The sequence below is a fragment of the Diorhabda sublineata genome, chromosome 8 (genome assembly GCF_026230105.1).
Source record: "Diorhabda sublineata isolate icDioSubl1.1 chromosome 8, icDioSubl1.1, whole genome shotgun sequence".
Lineage (NCBI taxonomy): Eukaryota > Metazoa > Arthropoda > Insecta > Coleoptera > Chrysomelidae > Diorhabda > Diorhabda sublineata.
Genome location: NC_079481.1, coordinates 10,899,112 through 10,921,403, shown reverse-complemented (window position 1 = coordinate 10,921,403; position 22,292 = coordinate 10,899,112). Strand labels below are relative to the sequence as shown.

Here is a 22,292-nt window from a genome sequence, read left to right as displayed (position 1 = left end):
TTATTAAAAAATAATTTAATTTCACGTTTTTTAAATAATATACATTGATAAAATTTGTAGTTTACATTTAATAAACAAACCTAGCATCTATTAAAAACAAAAACTTAAAAAAAATCAATTTAAATATCAATAAACTCTACTTTTGCTAATATGAACAATTAAGCTATTGAAAAGTGGTACGTGTTAAGGCATAATAGATATTTTTTTTCTATTATTGGAGGGGTATTTCCATTTTAAAAATAAAGGTCTCGTCTGTGTTACAAAAATCTTGTTGACTAGTGATAATCATCACCTATTTGGTTCCTTTCTGAACAAACCCTATAATATTTGCGACTCCACGATGTTTTTCCACCTTACAGTGTTTTTAGATAAAATTCCTGGGCTATTTATTCGATTTGACGGTCGTTAATAGTCCAGTCAACTACATTTTCCCGTGTATATTATCCCGATTTTCATGAAAAGTTGGATATAACCCGCTTTTGCTTTTATTATTTCTATTCACAATTCTCTGTAATAATTCATCGACAAAAATTTTTTGTAGTAACAAAAGAATGAATAGCATATTGTGATAAAATATATACAAATACGAAAATATGAGAAAAATAATTGTAATACGTAAGGTTTTCAAGTTTTACAGAACCATATTCATTGATAAAATATTTAATATTTATTAAAAAATAATTTAATTTCACGTTTTTTAAATAATATACATTGATAAAATTTGTAGTTTACATTTAATAAACAAACCTAGCATCTATTAAAAACAAAAACTTAAAAAAAATCAATTTAAATATCAATAAACTCTACTTTTGCTAATATGAACAATTAAGCTATTGAAAAGTGGTACGTGTTAAGGCATAATAGATATTTTTTTTCTATTATTGGAGGGGTATTTCCATTTTAAAAATAAAGGTCTCGTCTGTGTTACGAAAATCTTGTTGACTAGTGATAATCATCACCTATTTGGTTCCTTTCTGAACAAACCCTATAATATTTGCGACTCCACGATGTTTTTCCACCTTACAGTGTTTTTAGATAAAATTCCTGGGCTATTTATTCGATTTGACGGTCGTTAATAGTCCAGTCAACTACATTTTCCCGTGTATATTATCCCGATTTTCATGAAAAGTATGATATAACCCGCTTTTGCTTTTATTATTTCTATTCACAATTCTCTGTAATAATTCATCGACAAAATTTTTTTGTAGTAACACAAGAATGAATATCATATTGTGATAAAATATATACAAATAAGAAAATACGACAAAGGTTTTTAATCTACATTTATAAAGTAAAGTAACTTTTTTCCACTCGTGGGAATTACCAGACTGTCCTCGTGAAAAAAATTATTAATTTATTCACTTGTTGCATAAATTCTATTATTATTTCTATCAGTAATGAATTGTTATAAATAAAACTAGTTAATATATAACGTAATTATATAAAATTAGTTAGATAAGAACAAATATCAATAATTGTAAAAATGAAATTACAAGAATTAAATCTGTTCCCAAGGTCTCCAAGGAGTTTGAGAAATTCATAGCTCGATTTCGATTAAATAAAGTTAAGGCGCTCGTAAACGTCCGTTTTTTTCACCGGACGTCAAATAAACGCATATCCTTGTATACATTTATTTTTTTACCGGATGGATAGTTTTATCCCACAGTACAGTCCTATTTTCAACTAAACTTATCAACAATTCCATGTCAAAAACAGCCATTTTTAAAAGATCGCATTATAAATCATACACAACCGCGAATCCGGCAAAAAACGCGGTCCGTTGTCCGGTAAAAACAAACACGGTCTACAAGCGCTCTAACGATATTAATAATACCGGAAATGTTTTATTTATCACATTTTTTAAATCTAATATATTGACAATATTTATATTTTACATCTAATAAACATGCCTCACATCTATTAAAAAATGATTTGTTCTAATATTAGATTTACATTTACGGCAATAATAATATTATTATGAGAATTGTCAAAGATCTTCATCTTATATTTCATACTGGAGTTTCGTAATTTCTCATATTTGCTACTCAATACAATTACCCGCACGCGCGACTAACGCTCATTCAAAATTTTGAGATGAAATTAAGACGAAGCGTATGTAGTAGCACTTAGCAACGTTAGATCCTTAGATAAAGCGTTAGATGAATTGATTAAATCTGGAAATAATTGACAAGAGAAATGATATTTGACACTTTTCTTTTAAAACTGCACTTCGTTATATCTGAAAATTATTTTACAATTTTTGTGGTATAAGCAAATTAAGCGCAATTATATTTACCGGATATAATCTAATCACTGCAGTTGTTAATTAGCATTTAACTAATGGAAAGTTTATACCGTACATGGTGATTTACTACATGGGTCATTTAACTCCAGGACTCACCCACGGGGGACGCTTTTATTTTTCGTTTAGCAACAACCTTCAAAATGTACGAACCCAGTTATGAGCCTCAAGTACTTCATCGTCGACATTACCAGTAGTAGAAACCTTAGAGAAGTTAAGAACCAGGTGATAAGGCTAACTAAGGTTTCGAGTTTTGTCAGGGACATCATTTGAAGAAATAAGAAGATGTCAAGAAAAAGAGAAAAAGTATCTAAGTATTCAAGTTCCAGCACTGCTTTAAGTAGTAGAGGAATTGTCTCCAACGCTGCCCGAGCTTGCACGAAAATTTTGTCGGATTGATCGAAAATAGAAAACAAAACTGAAAAAATTATGTAGAGAAATTGATAATTGGATAATCAGAAAGGAAGACCTCCAGTCGAACCACTCAAGAAATAGTAAGAAACAAGAGGTTAAGACTTTAATATACTCGAATAGTGGAGATGCCTGTGGATATTGATCTTCAACTTCTGTAGGTTGTAGTCCTTAGTACCTTGGTAGGTGATTCCACAAGCTTTCACTTCCCCAAAGAAGAAAGATCCGATACATTGACATTCTGGAGGCGAACTCGATGTTCGTGAGCTATGTCTGCCTGGCGAGTAGGTTTTACAAATACTGTTCCAGTTGGAATCGTTGGACAACTCGGAATACCATCTGCCGTGGTAGTATCGGTAAAATAAAGTCAGACCAGCGATTTTTCTTCTATGTTTTAAACTGTATAAGTTTCTGGTCAACCCTCAGTGTATTCTTGGGAACCGAGCTCCATATGTGCGAGCGATATGAACGATTCTGGGCCTTATTGAGAATTAGAACTGTTGCAGACTATATATTTTTGGTTTTGGAGAGGGTTCAAAGTTGTTGCGAGGCTGCCTTAGCTAATTCGGCCTCGTTTAATTTATTTAGAAGGCTAGTATGTCAAATACTGGCAAAAACTTTCGGTATGTCCAGCTCGGGATTACCCATATTTCTCTATAACTTCGGTTTATAAGTTGGGTAGAAGATAGAAGGTATTTATGGTCGTTGATGATGTTAGCAGACTCAAAATATATAAAGAGTTGCTGGTTAAACACTTTCACAATGACGTTGGGACTAAAGCAATCGGACGGTAGTTATTGGGAACCGTCTTTTTTCCTTTTATTGGTATGGGTTAAACCCAAAAAATTTTCCAATTTGCAGGGAAGAAATCTCTTTTATATAATAGGGAAAAAAGTTTGCGTAACGGGCTTGTTAATTCTGTTGTGCATTTTTTCAATATGATTGATGGTATTCCATCAGTTAATTTGAATGCTGAGCGGCAATTTTTCCAAAAAATTGGTAACCGTATACGTAAAAAGTTTTTAGAATTTTTGCGAAAGATCATCATATCCCCAATGCATTTTTCTTTATAAATAGGATTGAAGAATTTCGTCTACAAAAACTGCCTCATTAAAGTATTCAAAACCAAAATCGGGTCTTCATAAAGAGATAGAATTAGGGGCCAATAACTTTGAAAATTTTTAAGGAATAGCTATAGTTTTTCGGATAAGAATAAGTTTATTATCCAAAGAATTTTCCATGGTTCTAAACCTTTCAGATGATGGCTTTTAATTCGTTTTTTGCAGATAAGGATGAAGTTTCCCATCCATAACAGGAGAAATTTCTCTTTGGGGATCCCCAGTGAGATACTAGAAGCGCTTATTGGATGGAAATCATCTCGACAAATAACATGATGGTATATGAGGCCAGAAATTGCCTCTCATCACCTCAAGATTAGAGGATGCGATTTTCGAGATCAGTCAGTGTTACACCAAAACCAACTTGCTGTGATTGGTTCACTGAAAATTACTGAAACTTCCCATCGAATCTTCGGTTTTCAAGGCTCTCCGACACCCAGGTTATAAAATAACCGTTCCAATAACGATCACATCTTATAAAATAATTTTTTTGGTTTAGATACATTAGGGAAGGCGACAAAATATATAATGGCACAACACGGCCATTTTTCAATTAAGAAAAATAGATGAACTGGGACAGATACAAAAATAAGTATTGAAATAGGTGGCAATTACAATTTATGTGGTGATAATACGTAATTTATTTTTAGAATGGCTGTAATGTAATTTTTTTAACGGATAATTAAGGATGTGAAATGTGAAAAGAAATAGTAGAAATTAGGGCCAGTTTATAAATCGAAATTTTTAACTTTTATTTGGATGAAAATCTACGAATAACATTAGAAACAAAAAAATCGGGATCCAGGATACTCTTTGGGGATCAACAGTGAGATAGTAGAGGCGCTTATTGGATAAAAATCATCTCGACAAAAGACATGATGGTATATAACCACAGGATCGACATATCTCCGTGCGAATAAATACAAGATTTTTTATTGATGTCCACGAAGAAAATCGCAAAAAACATCCTCCAATGGACGAACTAAAATTGTGAAAATAAAATTTCCATGTGTTTTTCGCGACCACTTTCGTTATAATTTTTTTCCGTAAAGTTGTAATACAATTCAGTCTTGAGATATGACCCACGACCGTTCTTAGTTGTCCACTATCCTTTTTAGTCCTGTTGTAATGGGAATATTTGATATTTAGTCCTTTTTCCTTTCCAGAAGTGTTATTTTTATATTTTCTTTATACCCTCAAAGAAATCTAATAAAATTGATATTTTTCGACAAACCTCGTATGAAATAATTTGATATGTGATAATAGCGTTTTAAATTTTCAAATACTCAGTACAATACTTTTTTTCATTACCATTTATCCTTGAACACTGTTTAATACAATGGTTTTTTTTTTCTAAATTTTGTTATATAACAGAATATCTGGAAATTGTATATAATTAAAAAATTCTTTATAGTAATTTATGAAAAATCGACATGCACGAGCAGGTTTTATAATAATGTATTAATTATTCTCGGTAAATCCGTATCGATTCAATTACATCATATATAAATCAAATGTTAATAAAATTTTATTTTGGACTAAATCACATTTAAAACTTTTTGTGTTATTCAAAAGTTTTATTTAAAAAAAACAAACCTTGTACAAAATATGACGTAAAAATAAAAAATTCGGCAAGAACAAGTTTTTCTGCATGGCAAACATACAAAATGCAAAATATTAGAAACTCTGCCTACCAAGTAAAAAATGAGCAATGATTGGAAAATATGGAAAATAGATACATGTGGAAAGAGAAATAGAAATAAAGTAAAAGCAAAATGATTGAAATTTAGTTTTCCTTACTCAAAATGTCGAAATTGGCCCTATTCTTCAATATTCGAAGTATATTAGTTATTTATATAAAAACAATTCCGAATCGTAAATATCACTTTTATAATACATTATAAAGTAATTCGGAAATATTAACAATGCACGGATCCTTCGTATTCACGATTAATTATTATTGAAAGAACAATAAACTCTTGCGTTTATTTTAACCTACTTTTTGTATTACAACATTGTTTAATGTCTTGATAATTATTAAAAAAATATGTAACATACCTATTAAATTTATTTTCTCTTGACACAACACTACAAATACCTTTCTATTCAGTGAAATAACTGTTTGAAATATTTATTGTTAGAAAAAGTTCAGACTCTGAATTAAACAAAAACTTAACAAACAGTAAACATTAATTAAGTAGAAACGTCAAATTTTGATGAGAATTTGGTTGTGACTACGAAGCCGAGACTAGTTTAATATTAGTATATAGAATCCAATAAGGTAGATTATCCTCGATACACTGTTTCTATCCTTTTTTTATTCACATAATATTGACAAAGAAGGATAGTTTACGTTAATAAATAATTAACATTTATAAAAACAAAAATATTCTGTCAAAATTATCAGTGTTATGGTCATAAAATGTTCAAATTTCCAGTGGTTTATTGCTTAATATTTTTATTACATTCAGCAAGTGAGTAAAACTTATTCATACATCGATATAATTAATATTTATTAATAAATATTTTACAGATTCCCAAAACAATAAAACATACGAAGTACCGTCTAATACTCAATACCCATACGGTGACGAGTTGCAGTTTAATATTAATTTGTTAGACAAAAATACGAATCCATTTCCGTGCGAAGAACAAGTTAATTTGACTAAGCGTCTCGGTAAATGTCCCATTGAATTAACGAATGATACGTCCGAATTGGTTAGTATAAAATTTTTAAACTGTCAACTATAGTTTTTATGAGGAAGTTTCTTAATTACAAGCAAAAAATTATAAATTATAGTAGTTCAACGATGATATTTCGAAAAGATTATTTTTCAATCATTCAAATGATAATTTATGAAGGTCAACTAATACTAAATAATGTTTTCCTTTCTTTATTTGAGAAATCATATAACAGGGCCAACTCATTTGACTGATAATCGTCAAATTTTTGACATGTTCAAATACTTGACTTAACAGCACATTTTCATGTTTTTATTGAAATTATCTCCTGCATCATCAAATCGATTTTAAATTGAAAGTGAACCTGCTTATCGGTCCATTATACACTCCTAAATTTACAAACGACATATTTGACATTACAAAAAAAATGTCATGTGTCATTTTATTTGAAATTACTGAACTGATAGAGAAAATAAATATTATATAAAAAATATAGTTTTTAACTATTTTTTAAAAGTAAATTCGTAAGTAAGAGCATAATAATATTTAATTTAGCAGTAAGATATATTTTTATTGTGATATTTATAAGTCTGAATTTGACAATTAGAATTCAAGTTTGATAGGAATCTAGTTTATTGAAATGTATTACATAAAATAATAACAGTATTGTTTAATTGTATAGCTAAATTTTTTTTACAGAATCCTTATATCGAGTGTCCAGGATACGCAATAATTCCACCACCGCAAGATTTTGCTTATGTATCAAATCAAAAACCGAATCCTGAATTACAGTGCAAAAAGTGCGATTTAAGACTATCCCCCGATAATTCGGCTATAATTGTTGATTGTTTTCAATGTTTGGATGTGCCTGCACCACACCGGCCTGCGGTAAGTTTTTCCTTAATCGACATGAATATTACTTCTAATATAATTTGTTTTATTTAGAATAAAACTGAAAGAAACGTCTTATATAAGGTGTTTTTCATAGAAATTTCAAATTATACGAGTGTGGACGTGAAAGAAACCGAATTTTTCAATCCAGCTTGAGAAAACGATATTTGCATGCTTGTTTTGAGGTTATGCTCGATCTTGAAATTGTGACAAAATAATTTATTAGGATTTACTAGGTAAGTTTTCATTAGTATTAATTGTAGAAGTAGAATTACGAGTCTAAATTTTAAATTAGTGAAATTTCTCAAACAAAATTAATAGTTTTAATTTTGCTCTCGAATAGATTGGACTGTTCAGATTTATTTCATTTTGTGTGTGTGTGTGTGTGTGAAAATGATTAATAATGCAAAGAATTTCATTTTGTGTTTTTAGTGTTCTATACAGTTAAGTAAATACTTGTTTTTTTTTGTTTCTAATAATATAAAAAAATATCCAAATATAAACATTAATTTTGTTGTATTATGAAATTAGTCAGGTTTTTTAAAAGTGTTTTTATTGTCAATATCAGAGTTATGTTTCAAAATTACGGCGAAGTTTCTGTCTCAATATGAATATTTCAGATATTTTTGCTTCTATTGAGTGTAATTATAAAGATATTTAAAAATTAATACATTCTTCAATTAATATTTAATACGATATTTGACTTTATATTATTTTTCTCTTTTAAAGCTGTTTGTTGACTACTAAGTTAGTTTAGCTCTTGGGTCGACAAATTTGTTATTCAATGAATGTGACATTATGACACCTGCAAACTTTTTAGTACAAATTTTAATAATAAATCTCAACTATTGTAATGATATAATATTTTTTTGATGAAGAGGCTATTTTTTCAACTATTTTTGAAAATTAGTCGTTCTGCTAAAAGGAATAAATCAAATAAGTATATAAAATCATGATTAGGATGAAAGCAGATGGAATAGCATCAAAATTTATTAAATGGCATGTAGAAATAGGGAAAGAATTCTACACAATATGTGAAAAGGATAAAAAACAAAAAATGATGATAGGAAAAAAATGGAGGAAGCCATTACAAAACATTAAAATGGGTGAAAACGGATGGAATAGCATCAGAATTTACCCAAAAGCTGGAAAAAGGGACAGAGTTCTACAAAAGACCTGAATAGAATGCAAAATAAGAAATAGAGGAAGAATAAGAAGAGGTAATGAGAGAAGAAATTGAAGAAGTAATTACAAAATATGAAAATGGGTAAAGACAAACAGAATAGAATAACCCATTTGGGTATTCCACACCATATTTTATTGCAATATTTTTTATTTAAACAAAATGTTGATCTTTTTTTTGAAAATTTTTTTATAATATACAAGGGTCTGCATTTAAAGTAACAAAGTTTGTATTGACCAGCTTCACAAGACACAGCATCTTATTTTTTTGAGGAAAATACGTTTTCCCAACACCCCCATAACGAATTTACCCCATTTGGGTATTTCACTCCGGATTTGATTGCAATATTTTCTATTTAAACAAAATGTTGAGCTTTTTTCTGAAAATCAATTCTAATTAAACTGAAAACACTGAAAATAAATTCTGTCGAGGAATTTTGAGACATAACTACGAATCACGAATGTATTGATATTAAAACAGCCCCGATTTATGATTTTTCAGTACAAAAATGTGGCCGAATACAATTAGAAGAGCTTCGTTCACAACAATAAACTTCTACAAAAAATTATCGAGATCAGCTTCGAACATAGCCAAAGTTAGAACCCCCCTGGAATGTTCCGATATACAATCTATAAAAAAGGGCGAAAAGTACCACGGTTTTTTAACCAAACGCGTAGAATCCATACCAGAATTTAAAATAACGGCGGTACTGTTAGAACACGATAAAACCAAAGCCCAAATAATGCATTTATACAGAGACGATACAAACAACGTTTTTTCCATAAATTTCCGTACCACTCCTCAAAACAGCACCGGTTTACCACACATTTTGGAACACACTGTATTATGCGGTTCCGAATTATACCCCGTACGCGATCCCTTCTTCAAAATGTTGAACAGATCGTTGGCGACTTTCATGAACGCTCTCACCGGATCCGATTACACTCTTTACCCATTCAGCACGCAAAATTATTCGGATTACACTAATTTACAAAAAGTTTATTTGGACGCCGTGTTTAGACCCCAATTAAAAGAACTCGATTTCATGCAAGAAGGTTGGAGATTGGAAAATATCGATCCGAACGATATCAAAACCGATATCGTGATAAAAGGCGTCGTTTATAACGAAATGAAGGGAGTTTTCGCCGAAAATGACAACATACTCGGTCAAAAATTACAAAATTTGATATTACCTAATCATACTTACGGCGTCGTATCCGGCGGGGATCCCAAAGAGATACCGGATTTAACATGGAACGATTTAAAAAATTTCCACAAACAACATTATCATCCTAGCAATTGTAGAATTTATTCGTACGGAAATTTTCCTTTATTACCATCTTTGGAATATATAGATAAAGAATATTTATCGAAATACGCGTTTTCCCCGCCGACTCACACCATAGTACCGAATCAAACACGATGGGAATCCCCTAAAAGGGAACATATCAAATGTCGTTTCGATAGTTTAGGAGAATCAATCGATAAACAGAACGCGATTTCGATTTCTTTGTTGTGTTGTGATATAACTGACGCTTACGAAACGTTCGTCGTGCAATTTTTAACGGAATTGTTAATAAAAGGACCGAATTCGCCGTTTTATAAAAGTTTTATCGAACCTAATATATCGGGTGGATTTACATCATCGACGGGTTTCGATAACCAACCGCGAGATAGTATATTCACCGTAGGTTTACAAGGCGTTAAAAAAGAAGATTTCGATAAGATAATATCGATATTCGATACGACTATCGATGATTGTATCGATAAAGGATTCGAACAGCAACATATCGATTCGGTGTTGCACCGTTACGAGATATCGTTGAAACACGAAAATAACAATTTCGGTTTGGGGATGTTGTTCGCTGTTACTTCAGCTTGGAATCATACCGAAGACGTTTTAGGACATTTCGAAGCTAATAAATTAATCGAAAAATTAAAAAACGACATTAAAAATAAACCAAAATATTTACAGGACGTCGTAAAAAAATATTTCAAAGATAATAAACATAAATTAATATTAACAATGTCCGCCGATAAAGATTACGATAAACTATTGATAAAAGAAGAAAAAAATATAATAAAAAATAAAATTAAAAATTTAACCGATAAAGATAAAAGGGAAATATACGAAAAAGGTTTAGAATTGCAAAAACAACAAAAAGAATTATCTCGAATTGAATTATTACCGACTTTAACTATCGACGATATTAGTTCCGATATCGAAAAAATCGATAAAGTTAAAGTGACTTTGAATAACGTTAGCACACAAATAAATCGAGTGAATTCGAACGGGATCGTTTATTTCAAAGCTATATTAAATACGAACGATCTATCACCTGAACAACAGATGCTTTTACCTCTATTCTGTTACACGATTCACAAATTGGGTACGGAAAAATTGAATTTTCGAGAATTCGATAATTTGGTTAATAGGAAAACGGCCGGTTTGAATTTTAACGCTCACGTCGGGGAAAGTCTGTTTCATCTTCATACGTACGAACCGGGTTTGGTAATCAGTAGTTACGCTTTGGAAAAGAACGTCGAAAGTATGTGGGATATTTGGAATCAGATATTTAATATCGGCACGTTGAAGGACGTGCAGCGATTTCGGATGCTCGTTCAACTTTACGTCGCTAATTTGACTAACGGTATAGCCGATGCAGGTCACGTTTACGCTATGCAATCGGCTTCCGGTTTAGTTTCCGGATCCGCTTATCAAGTCGAATTGTTGTCCGGTTTACATCATGTATCTTATATGAAGAGGTTGATGCATACGTCGAATTTCAAGGCTATGCTCGATGAGATATTGAATATGGCGAAGATATTGTTCGATAAGAAAAAAATGAGGTGAGTATTATTAGTATCGTCGATAGGGTTGTTTTTACCTTTTACAATGAGGTTGATTTTCGTTTGCGTTCATTTCTTTTTTTTTTCTTTTTTTTTTCTTTTTTTATTGACGTTTCTATCATTTTTCCAATTTCATTCCTTTTCTATATCGGTTCTTTCCATTTTTTTTGCTCACTTTCCTTTTTGTTCTTTTTATTCTCTTTATCTTTTGTTGAGCATCATATTTTCTTTTTTTACTCTTTCCATTTACTATTGTTTGTCTTCTTTTTTCTTTTCTTTTCGTTGTTTGCTAACTTCTCTTTTAGTCTTTTTCTTTTTTTATTCTTTTTATTTGTTCCGCTCCATATTTTCTTCCTCTTTTTTTGTATTTTTTTCTCATGAATTATGCCTTTTCCATTTTGATTCGTATTTTTCTTTCTTCTTTTATTTTCCTTTTTTCCACTTTCCATTTCGTTTTCTTTAAATTTTTTTCTCTCACTTTCCTTTTTGTTCTTTTTATTCTCTCTATCTTATGTTTAGCATCATATTTCCTTTTTTTTACATTTTCCTTCCATTTACTGTTGTTTTCTTTTTTTTTCTTTTCGTTGTTTGCTTACTTCCCTTTTAGTTTTTTTCTTTTTTTATTCCTTTTATTTGTTCCGCTTCATATTTTCTTCCTCTTTTTTTTTCCTTTCATTTGTTCCGCTCCATATTTTCTTCCTCTTTTTTTGTATTTTTTTCTCATGAATTATGCCTTTTCCATTCCAATTCGTATTTTTATTTCCTTTTTTTCTTATTTTCCTTTTTTGATTGTCAATTTCGTTTTCTACATCGATTCTTTCCATGTTTATTCCCCACTTTCCTTTTTGTTCTTTTTATTCTCTTTATCTTTCGTTTAGCATTATATTTCTTTTTCGTATTTTTTTCTTCATTTCCCATTTTCCATTCCGTTTACTGTTGTTTTATTGTCTCTTCATTCTGTTGTTTGCTTACTTCTCTTTTTACTTTTTCTTTTATTCCTTTCAATATTTTTTCCTCTTTTTTGTAATTTTTTCTTATAAATTCTCCTTTTACCATTCCGATTCGTATATTTCTTTCTATGTTTTTCTTATTTTCTTTTTTTTTTTATTTTCAATTTCGTTTTTTATTATTTTAGATTCCTCATAATTTTTCTTATTCGTTCTTTTTCCATTACTTTTGTTTTTCATCGTTATATTTTCTTCTTTACCTTCATTTTTTATTCTCAATTTTCTCTTTTTTTCCTTCTTTTTTTTCATCATTATGTTTCGTTTTGTTGTCTGTTTTCCTTTTCTCCTTGTTTTGTTCCGTTTTACATATATTCCTTTTTTCTTCCTTATTCGTTTTCTTCTCTTTACTTTTTTGCTTTTTTATTTTTACCTCTCGTGTTTCCTTGTCCTTATTGATTTTTTCTGGTTCTTCTATTTTTTTTTACCTTTTTCTCTGGATTTTCTTCCATTTTTTTGTCTTTCTCAGGTTTTTCCAATTTCTTTCTTCGTTCGTTTACTTTTCTTTCTTCTTTTCAGTTTTTCGTATGTTATAATACTTTTCCATTAAATTTATCTTATTTTTTTCTTCTTGTTAACGTTCTACTTTTTTCTGCCTCTACCTTTAACTTGTTTACTGTTATCGTTGACTGTAGGCTACCCATACATGAGTTTGAGTTTGTGTTATTATTTATCTATTTGTTCATTCGTCATTGGTTACATCTAGAGGTGTACCACTGACATTGGTAAATAACCGGTTGACACAAAATCATTCTTCTTACACCTCTGGTATTAGCCAAAACGTTTACTCGTACTTTTCGCCAATTATGTAAAGTACTTCTAAAACTGTGTGCTCAATTACTTGTTAACTATTCAAATTTTATTTGTTTCAGAGTCGCCTTGAATTTGTCGCCGGAAAATCAATCGAACATCCTACATACTTACGAAAATTTTATCAACAAATTACCGGAAGCGGCTTGCCAACAAATCCAGAGCGACAGCACCTACGTTACCGGTAAAGTGTGGTCGCCAACCGAAGCTGTCAACTGTCAACATCACGTCCTCAACGTACCGGTTAATTATTGCAGCAAAGCAGTTCTAACTGTCCCCTATACACATCAGGATTTTGCGAAATTGAGAATATTGAGTAGGTTGTTGTCATCGAAATATTTGCATCCGGAACTTAGGGAAAAGCAAGGAGCCTATGGTGGGGGAGCGAGGTTATTACAAGACGGCGTATTTTCATTTTACAGTTACCGGGATCCTCAAAGTTTGGCCACTTTGGACGTTTTCGATAACGCCTACGATTGGTTCCGATCGCAAATCGATAAAATTACCGGACAGGATATTTTCGAAGCCAAATTGGGTATCTTTCAATCGGTGGACGCGCCCGTACCGCCTTGTAATAAGGGTTGCGATGAATTCTTGAAGGGTATAACGCCGGATATAAAACAAAGGCATAGAGCCGAATTGATGAGCGTCGATAAAACGGGACTCGAAGAAGTGGCTGAGAAATATTTGGGTCCGGAAAACGTTTTGAGAACCGGTAAAGTCGTCATCGGTTCTAAAAACGATAAAATGAATGTCAGTAAAAGACAGGATGAAATGTGGACCATCGTTGAAAATATTGTATAAATTTTTTATTGTTTTGTTGATTTTTTTTTAAATAAATTTTTTAATGATTTTCTGTTGGAGTATCTCCCCCTTGATAAGAGGGTTAATTTCTAATCTCGATGTTGCCGAATTTTTGTATTATGGTACTTTTGATGTACCCTAAGGTGAATCAGTACATGGTTGTTACGAAATGTATAAATATATATCAAAATACATCGTTGCCATTAAAAATGTAATGGGGAAAAAAAGATTCGCGAGAATTTTTTTTGTATAATCATTGGAAATTGACTGAAAACTAACCTAAACTTTTACATTTTTCGAAATATCTCATTAACATGAAAATATATTTTATCCTTAACTTCTTCTTTCCATTTCTTTCTTATGTACGGTTTGCTTCCATTTCTTTTTTTTAATTTTTTCGTATTTTCCTTATTTCTATTTTATTTTGTCAATTTGTTTTTTAAAATTTTCTTTTTTGAAAATTTATTTTCCTTGTTTTTCTGCTTTTCTTTTTCAAATTTTTTCCTTTCCTGTTTTTCACCGTATTACTTTTCTATTTTATTTTTTTTTTCCTTTCACACTTGTTTCTAATTTCCTATTATATTTTGAATTTCATTACTCTATTTCCTTTATTCTTCAATTTTTTTTAGTCTTTTAAACTTTACATTCTTTTTATTCATCTGTTTATATTCCTTAATTTTATTAAATGTCATTTTTCTTTTTGTTTATTCTCATTATTATTCTTCTTTATCTTCATATTATTATATATATTTCTCATTTTTCCTCAATTTTTTCATTTTTTCCTTTCAGTTTCTCATCACATTTTTCCATTCTTTTGTATAATCACTGGTTTAGTTGGAAATGACTGAACTCTAACCTAAAATTTTACATTTTTGAAAATATCTCATTAACATTAAAATATATTTTGTCGTTAGCTTTTTCTGTTTTCTTCATTCCATTCCTTTTTTTCTTTTTCTGTTTGGTTCTCTTTCTATTTTTTATTTTCATTATTTTTCTTTTTCTTTCATGTTTTCTCATTTTACTTCAATTTATTCAATATATTTTCCAAGTTCCTCATCACTTTCCTTCTAGTTTAAAGAAAAAGTACTTTTTGTATAACAACTCATTTCGTTAAAAAAATTTGTGGAGAATGACTGAAAACTAACCTAAAATTTTACATTTTTGGAAATATGTTTTGTCCTTAGTTTGTTCTTTTCTTCATGATTATTCTCTCCATTTCTTTTTCATTTACTGTTTGCTTTCCTTTCTATTTTCTTTTTTTTCCCATTTTTCTAGGTAAAAGAAAAGTTTGTGATAGAAAATGACTAAAAACTAAACTAAAATTTACATTTTTTTTGAAATATGTCATTAACATGAAAATATATTTTGTCGTTAGCTTTTTCTTTTTTTTTTTTTTTTCATAATTCTTCTTTTCATTTCTTTTTTCTTCATTGTCCGTTTGGTTCTCTTTCTATTTTTCATTTACTAGTATTTTTCTGTCATTTTTTCTTATTTTACTTTCTCATCACTTCTAGTTAAAAGAAAAAGTAATTTTCGTATAATCACTGGTTTCGTTGGAAATTTTTGTGGAAAATGACTGAAGTTTTCTCTTTTGTTTCCTTCCTCTTTTCTTTCCCTTATCCTCCTTTTTTAACCTCTTCCCATTCTTTTCTTTACATTTTCATTTGGTGTTCTCTAATTTTTCTCATTTTCTTGCTCTAATTTTCTCAATGTTTTCCTGTCCTGCTCTTTTCCTTATTTTTTCGCTTCATTTCTAATTTCCTATTTTATTTTTAATTTCATTACTCTTATTTTTTAATTTTCTTAATCTTTTGAATTTTACATTCTTTCTATTTACCTGTTCATATTGATTTTCATATTTTTCATCTCCTTTTTTTCGTCTATATTCAGTTTTCACAATATTTTTATCCTAGTTTGCTCATTTTCTTCCATTATTTATTTTTCTCCGTTAATTTTTTTTTCGTCAGTTTTTTGTTTCTTTTTTTAGTTTTTCCCTTTCCTTATTATATTCTCATTTCCTTTCTTTTATTTTCTACATCTTCTTTCTTTCCTTTTTTTCACTCATTTTCCTTTATTTCAATTTTCCTTTTCCCTTTCCCATTCACTCTCATTTTTATTTTTCTATTTTTTCTTGTATTTCATTACCCTTTTTCGACCTTTTAAATTTTTGTTCTTTTTATTTGTTTATATGTTTTAAAATTCACTTTCCTTTAAGTTTCACTTTCATCATTTTTCTTTTTGTTCCTTTTTATCATATACTTTTTTCAAATTTTCTTTTCAGTTTTCTTCTCCTTTTCACTTTTCTTCGTCCCGTTTTTCGTCCGTGTTTCTATTCCTATCTTCTTTTGTCTTCTATTTTCACTCTCAATTTTATATTTTTTTCTTTGTTTCAATTTTTCTCCTTTCCTTTTACTTTTCTCTCTTATTTTTCTTTTAATTCAGCTTTTTATTTTTTCTACATTCCCTTTCTTTTCGTGTTATTTTTCTTTCTCTTTATTCTTGTCTTTTATTTTTCCTTTTTTCTTCTTTCACTTTCTGTTACTTTTTAAAATTTTTCTCTTTCATTTATAATTATATTTTTCTCAAATTTTTTTCCGTTTTCTTCTATCATTTTCCTCTAGTGTGTTTCTTTATTTCACAATTTTTTCTCTTTTTTCTTCGTTTCTTATTCGTCATTGTTTCATCTTATTATTAATCGCCTTTTGCTTCTCATTTTTCCTTTTTCTTTTGCTTCTTTCACAAATTTTCCTTGTCTCCGTGTTCTTTTCCTATTATTTTTTATGTCTTCCTTATTTTCTTTATTTCTCCTTCTCCCTTTCTTTCTTCGTTTCTTTTTCATTTTTGTTTCCTCTTATTATTTTTCGCCTTTTTCTTATCACTTCTCATTTTTCCATTTTCTTTTGCTTCTTTCTCAAATTTTCCCTTTCTCCGTGTTCTTTTCATATTATTTTTTATGTCTTCCTCTTTTTCTTCATTTCTCCTTCTTCCTTTCTTTTTCATTTTTATTACTTTCGTCAACCCAAAGTTGTTTTTATTCTCTCCTCTACGCCCCTTTATAAACCGCCTCTTTTGTCTACCCTTTTCATGTTTCCGATTTTAGTTGACTGTAGTTCAGGTATCCATCCATCATTTTTATGATCTTCACAAATTCTACAACACAGCTATTTTCATTTATCGTACATCCCTGGTTATAACAATAAACGTTTATTCAACGGAATTCACTTGTGTGTTCACCTTAAACGTTTATCACATAAAATTAACAATTTCAGTGAATGTCAGTCGTATTTTCAGAATGTCTTTACCTCCGACATACACTTTATCTACCGACTATTTCAAAGATGCTTTAGATTTTTTGAAAAACCACCAGTGGGTGTACAATTATCCGAATACGCGAATTCTAATTCAAGATATATTCGCGCATATGCCTCCCGATTGGTTACGATATTTTCAAGATTTACCCAACAGTGAGTTGAACAAATTACCATTGAATCGAATGAAGGTAAGAAAATTTGTTTAATAAAAATAATTTATTCCCAATTTTCGTTAGTCTAAGCAATTATACGAGGGCGGATTGGTTTGTTTTGTTTCACGATAAAAAAGTTGCGAATATTTTGTTATTTTTGGCTGATTTTCATAAAAAAAATAGAAAAATAACATATTAGGACTAAAATCAACAATTTTTTTTGTAAAAGAATATTTGAACTATAAACATCGCTTTGTATAACGTATAACCTCGTAATTTCTCTCCAGCTTTGGATGTTTTTCTCTCCAAGGTCTTCTTCCCTCCAACGTTTTTTTTTTTTTTGGTCTACCTCTTTTCGTCTTGCCTGTATCTTCCATCCAATTCGTTTCAAGAATCTGTCTTCGTCTTGTCTTTTTAAACGCACTGCTTAGTGACTCATTAAAAAGTGTGTAAATTTCATGATTTGATCTTCTCTCCAATCCCAACTCTATCTTTTTACCTCCAAAATTTCCCAGTTGCTTTTTAGGAGCGGCACTAGAAAGTCGTCTGTAAGGAATAAATGACTACTGTATCTTCAAACTCCCGTTTTTAAAGTTTTTTCATAGATATATGGTGTTTTAGTGCCCTACGGTTCAAGCTTCTCAAAAGGGCTCCTTTTACTGATAGAACTGGATGGGTAACAGCATCCATTTCGCTTTTATCCAAAAGCCAAGTACCTTCCACTGAAATACAACTCCAGGAATGCCCTTTTTTGATGATTCTAAAACTAACCTTGCCAGCAGACTTGTCGCCGGCTCTCCCGTATCCATCAGATAAAACCCGACCTCCCACAGCCACTCCACACACTCTTCGTCGTTGTTGCAGGTTTTCTGCGGTTTCCCTGCAACCCCTTTTTAAATTTAAAATAAACAAGAAGTTTGAGAAAAATCAAAAAAGAAATGAATAAAATTGTTTTGTTTCAAAAACCTAGAAATTCTTGGTTTTGAATGTAGAAAATGTAATCGACGATTCGTTCGTTCAGAGATAGATAAACTATGCCGAATTATTTGGCCGATTCGACGCCGAATTGAAGAAAAAAATACTTTTCATCATAATAACGCATCAGCCACGGAAAATTGGGCTACGAAGTGCTGACACATCCACCGAATTCCTCAGATTTTGTCCTACGCGACTTTTTTGTTTCAAAACCTAGAAATTCTTCGTTTTGAAGATAGAAAAAATATCGAAAAACCACAACTGCTGAAGATAAACGTGTTGTATTGATCAGTAGACGTAATCGACGACTCACGGGCCTAGAAATAGATGTAATATGCCGAATTATTTGGCCGATTCGACACTGAATGCAAGAAAAACTGTTTTTCCACCATAATAACACACCAGTCACGGAAAATTGGGCTACGAAGTGCTGACACAATCACCGTATTCCTCAGATTTGGTCTCCTACGCGACTTTTTTGTTTCAAAACCTAGAAATTCTCCGTTTTGAATGTAGAAAAAGTCAATCTTTTGTCTAACCGCCCTCGTATATTTTGTTTTAAAAATGATACGTTAACCCATTACAAAATGCAACGATTTCATGCTTACAATAATACCATGTATATTATTTTAAATTTTTAGTCACCCCCATCTAGTCTTAAAGAACTATTAGATAAAATAGATCGACTAAAACCCGAATTGGAAAATGAAATTTCGCCAGAAGAAGTAAATAAATTCCAATTTTTACATAATAGTTGTTTGAGTGACAAAAAGCGCCACGAAATTATCGTTTTGGCACCAGTAATCAATAATATTTGTAAAGATATACGGGCGCAGTTAGTAGTAGACATTGGTTCAGGTTTGGTAAGTTTCTTGATCATTTCTTGTTCATAATCTTGATCAAAGTATCCCTTACCACACACTGTAAAAATCCAAATATAACATCACTCAATAAGTCGTGTAACTGACACGCAGATGGCACTGACATCGTCAAATCTGTATGACGTTTATGGAGTACCAACTTCCAAAAGACTTAGTCAGAAAAAAGTTACAACCGTTTAAGTGAAGCTCCAACATTTGTTTTTTTTTTCGAAATAATTTCTTGTGGTAATTAATCATTTCTTCTTGATGAAAAAAATACTTTACAAGCTCAGCAATGGCTCTAAATGCGTTAACCAGACTCTGCTCCATCGGATAGAACCATTTGTTTATGGTTTGTTGAAATTAAACGTGATCGTACAGACACCGATGATGGTGAACGTTCTGGTCGTCCAATTGAGGTGGTTACTTCAGAAAACATTAAAAAAGTCAACAACATTTGACCATGAGAAAGCTATCAAAACTATCATCAACTGAGTGGACCGCTGCGGTGAAACAGTCAACGTTGGTTAACATGAATGAATTACGCTTTGAAATGCTTCCTAATCCACCGTACAGTCCAGATCTGGCTTCAATGGTTATTGATTATTCGCTGATCTCAAAAAAATGCTCGCCATTAGGAAATTCAGCTCAAATGAAGAAGCAATTGCTGGAATTGAAGCCTATTTTGAAGCAAAAGATAAGTCCTTCTACAAGTACGGCATCGAGAAGTTGGAGAAGCGTTAGAAAGATTGTATTGCTCTCAAAGGATAAATAAAATCGATTTTTGGCAAAAAATAAGTTTTTCTCAGTTAGTCACACGACTTATTGAATGACCTAACTCGAGAAGACACCTGCAGAGCGTTTCTCTTTCTCTTTAGATACATTTGCTTCTATCCTGGTGAAACTATTCTTTTAATTTCCTTTAGTCCTTTTTGCCGAATAACTCAGGTTCTAATGCTCATTTCAAGAAATTGTCTTCTGCTTTCTATCGGTTTTCAGTAGAAGTAGGTGGTTTGGTAACTGCTCTACTTCTTTTTCGTTGTCGCTACTTATGAGCCTTAATCTATTCGAAGAAGCCAGAATAATGTACTTTTATCATTATTAGGATATTCGGTCTACCAAAATCTCGAAATTATATCGACGACTCCATTTTTTATCTCACGCCTTGGTACCGAGCTAGCTTTCCCAAATAAACAAATCTGACTAGAATCTCGAAGACATAACAACCAATGTTGCATTTTCTTGTTAATTGGATGATGCATTGTTAGTGATTTTCATGTACTTGGTCTTATTATCATTAATAAATAAGATTAGTTAAGGTTCTTCGACTGTTGCGCAATGCGTCCGACTAGGTCCAATTCATCTGCACAGTCCAGTACTTGCAGCAAATCGTTGGTAATCGTGTAAACTTAAATTTCGAGAGGTAGTTTGAAAAGTAGATGTCAATTTGCTCTAATCTGTTATTGATATCAAATGTATTAAATAAGTCATCCAAATTCCAATTTGATTTCCTCGTATTTTTTAATGGAAATCTTAAAAACTTGGTACCAGCTCCCAATTCTCCAACTTCAACTCTCGTGATCGTTTACCAACGTTTAATGACATTGAAGGTTTGAGTTGAGTTTTCTTGTATCTCAAATATATAGCATCACCCTCGTATTACATATCTTGCTGTTGGTGAACACCATACCCAATTATTGAGTTTTGGTAGCTGTACTGATCCAGGGCGATTTGTTCAGCTCAATACTCAGTTATATATTTGCACTTACATCGTATTCAAAGTTAAAACTCCTTTTGCTTGATGCAGGTTTAGTTGACTTACCTTCAAGTCAAGTGATTGGTTTAGTTAACCTCTATATATACCACTATTTTCGCCTGATACTTTTCGTATTCATTAGCAGAATATTGAATGGAATCCAAATATGTTTCCTTATCTTTAACCGGAACCTCAACCATCAAGCATTTTGGCTCAGAAAGTAAAGTTTATCTCGTATCCTTTAGCCTTCTAAGTTTACCCATAGTGCACTTCGTCTACGCAGATAAGGTCCACGAGCTGACCATTCCGAATATAGAAGACATCGCCACGTCTTTTCAATCTACCTCCAGGTTAATTTTTTCCCAGAAAGTAAAGTTTAGCTCGCATCCTCTTGCCTACAAACCCCATAGTGCACTTCGTCTATGCAGATGAGGTCCTCGGACTGACCATTCCCTATATCGAAGACATCGCCACCACCAGGTTCATTTTTCCCAGAAAATAAAGTTTATCTCGTATCCCCCTGCCTTCAAAGTCTCCCCAAGGTGCACTTTGTCTATCCAGGTTCATTTTTTCCCAGAAAGTATTCACCAAATCTTGTCTGAGTGTTCTGAGCTTCATTACAAGCTGGAGGATCTTCTTAGCTCTAATTTTTTGGCTCTCTGAGAGATATACCGTTAAGTTGACCGGCTCTGGGATTCAACAAATTACGATTTCTATTAATGAAAAGGCTTTAGAAATAATTAGATAGTACAACAAAAAATTTTTCAGGGTTATCTATCGCATCATCTGCATTCTACTTTCCAATATAAAGTAGTGGGCATTGAAAGTTCAAAGGAATACGTGGAAATGTCTCTAAAGAATCAATCAAAGTTTCATCATGATTCTAAAGATGAAGTTAAGTTCATAGATCATTTTATAACAACCGAATCAGATGAAACTCTACGTTCTATAATTGAAAGTAATTTCGATTCATTGGGGCTCCAATCGACTTGCCTAGTTGGTCTACACGCTTGCGCCGATTTAAGCGTTACTGTCTTAGATTTATTCACGAAATTAGATTTTGTAAAAGGCCTAGTTATCATGCCTTGTTGTTATCATAGACTTAAACTGAAATCCGAAGAACCCACCGAGGAATATTTCCACAATTTTCCTATCAGCGACGCTCTTAAAGATATTTATAAAC

The 22,292-nt window shown here is 31.3% G+C and overlaps 3 protein-coding genes across 4 annotated transcripts in view; 2 read left to right on the top strand and 1 right to left on the bottom strand.

The window, feature by feature from the left end:
- Window positions 1-6,017, bottom strand: part of LOC130448082 (PTB domain-containing engulfment adapter protein 1) — a 31,875-nt gene extending 25,858 nt beyond the window's left edge. Inside the window, exon 1 of the mRNA XM_056785273.1 lies at window positions 5,890-6,017. The gene's annotated coding sequence lies outside the window, so the exon portion shown is untranslated. The remainder of the gene's footprint in view (window positions 1-5,889) is intronic.
- A 911-nt stretch (window positions 6,018-6,928) lies between these two features.
- LOC130448077 (presequence protease, mitochondrial) lies at window positions 6,929-14,171 on the top strand. Of its 2 annotated transcripts, none has more exons than XM_056785265.1 (5): window positions 6,929-7,037; window positions 7,213-7,401; window positions 7,459-7,640; window positions 9,089-11,437; window positions 13,314-14,171. In XM_056785265.1, the coding sequence occupies exons 4-5, from the start codon at window positions 9,096-9,098 to the stop codon at window positions 14,053-14,055; spliced, it is 3,084 nt and encodes a 1,027-aa protein (XP_056641243.1). In that variant the 5' UTR covers window positions 6,929-7,037; window positions 7,213-7,401; window positions 7,459-7,640; window positions 9,089-9,095; the 3' UTR covers window positions 14,056-14,171. The 2 variants fall into 2 exon arrangements, with proteins under 2 accessions (XP_056641243.1, XP_056641244.1); XM_056785266.1 differs by having other exon boundaries at window positions 6,929-7,041.
- Window positions 14,172-17,347: 3,176 nt separating this feature from the next.
- On the top strand, window positions 17,348-22,278 carry LOC130447898 (uncharacterized). Its single transcript, XM_056784945.1, has 4 exons — window positions 17,348-17,554; window positions 19,135-19,356; window positions 21,878-22,171; window positions 22,267-22,278. Exons 1-4 carry the CDS (start codon window positions 17,348-17,350, stop codon window positions 22,276-22,278), a joined length of 735 nt encoding a protein of 244 aa, XP_056640923.1.
- Window positions 22,279-22,292: the final 14 nt, after the last annotated feature.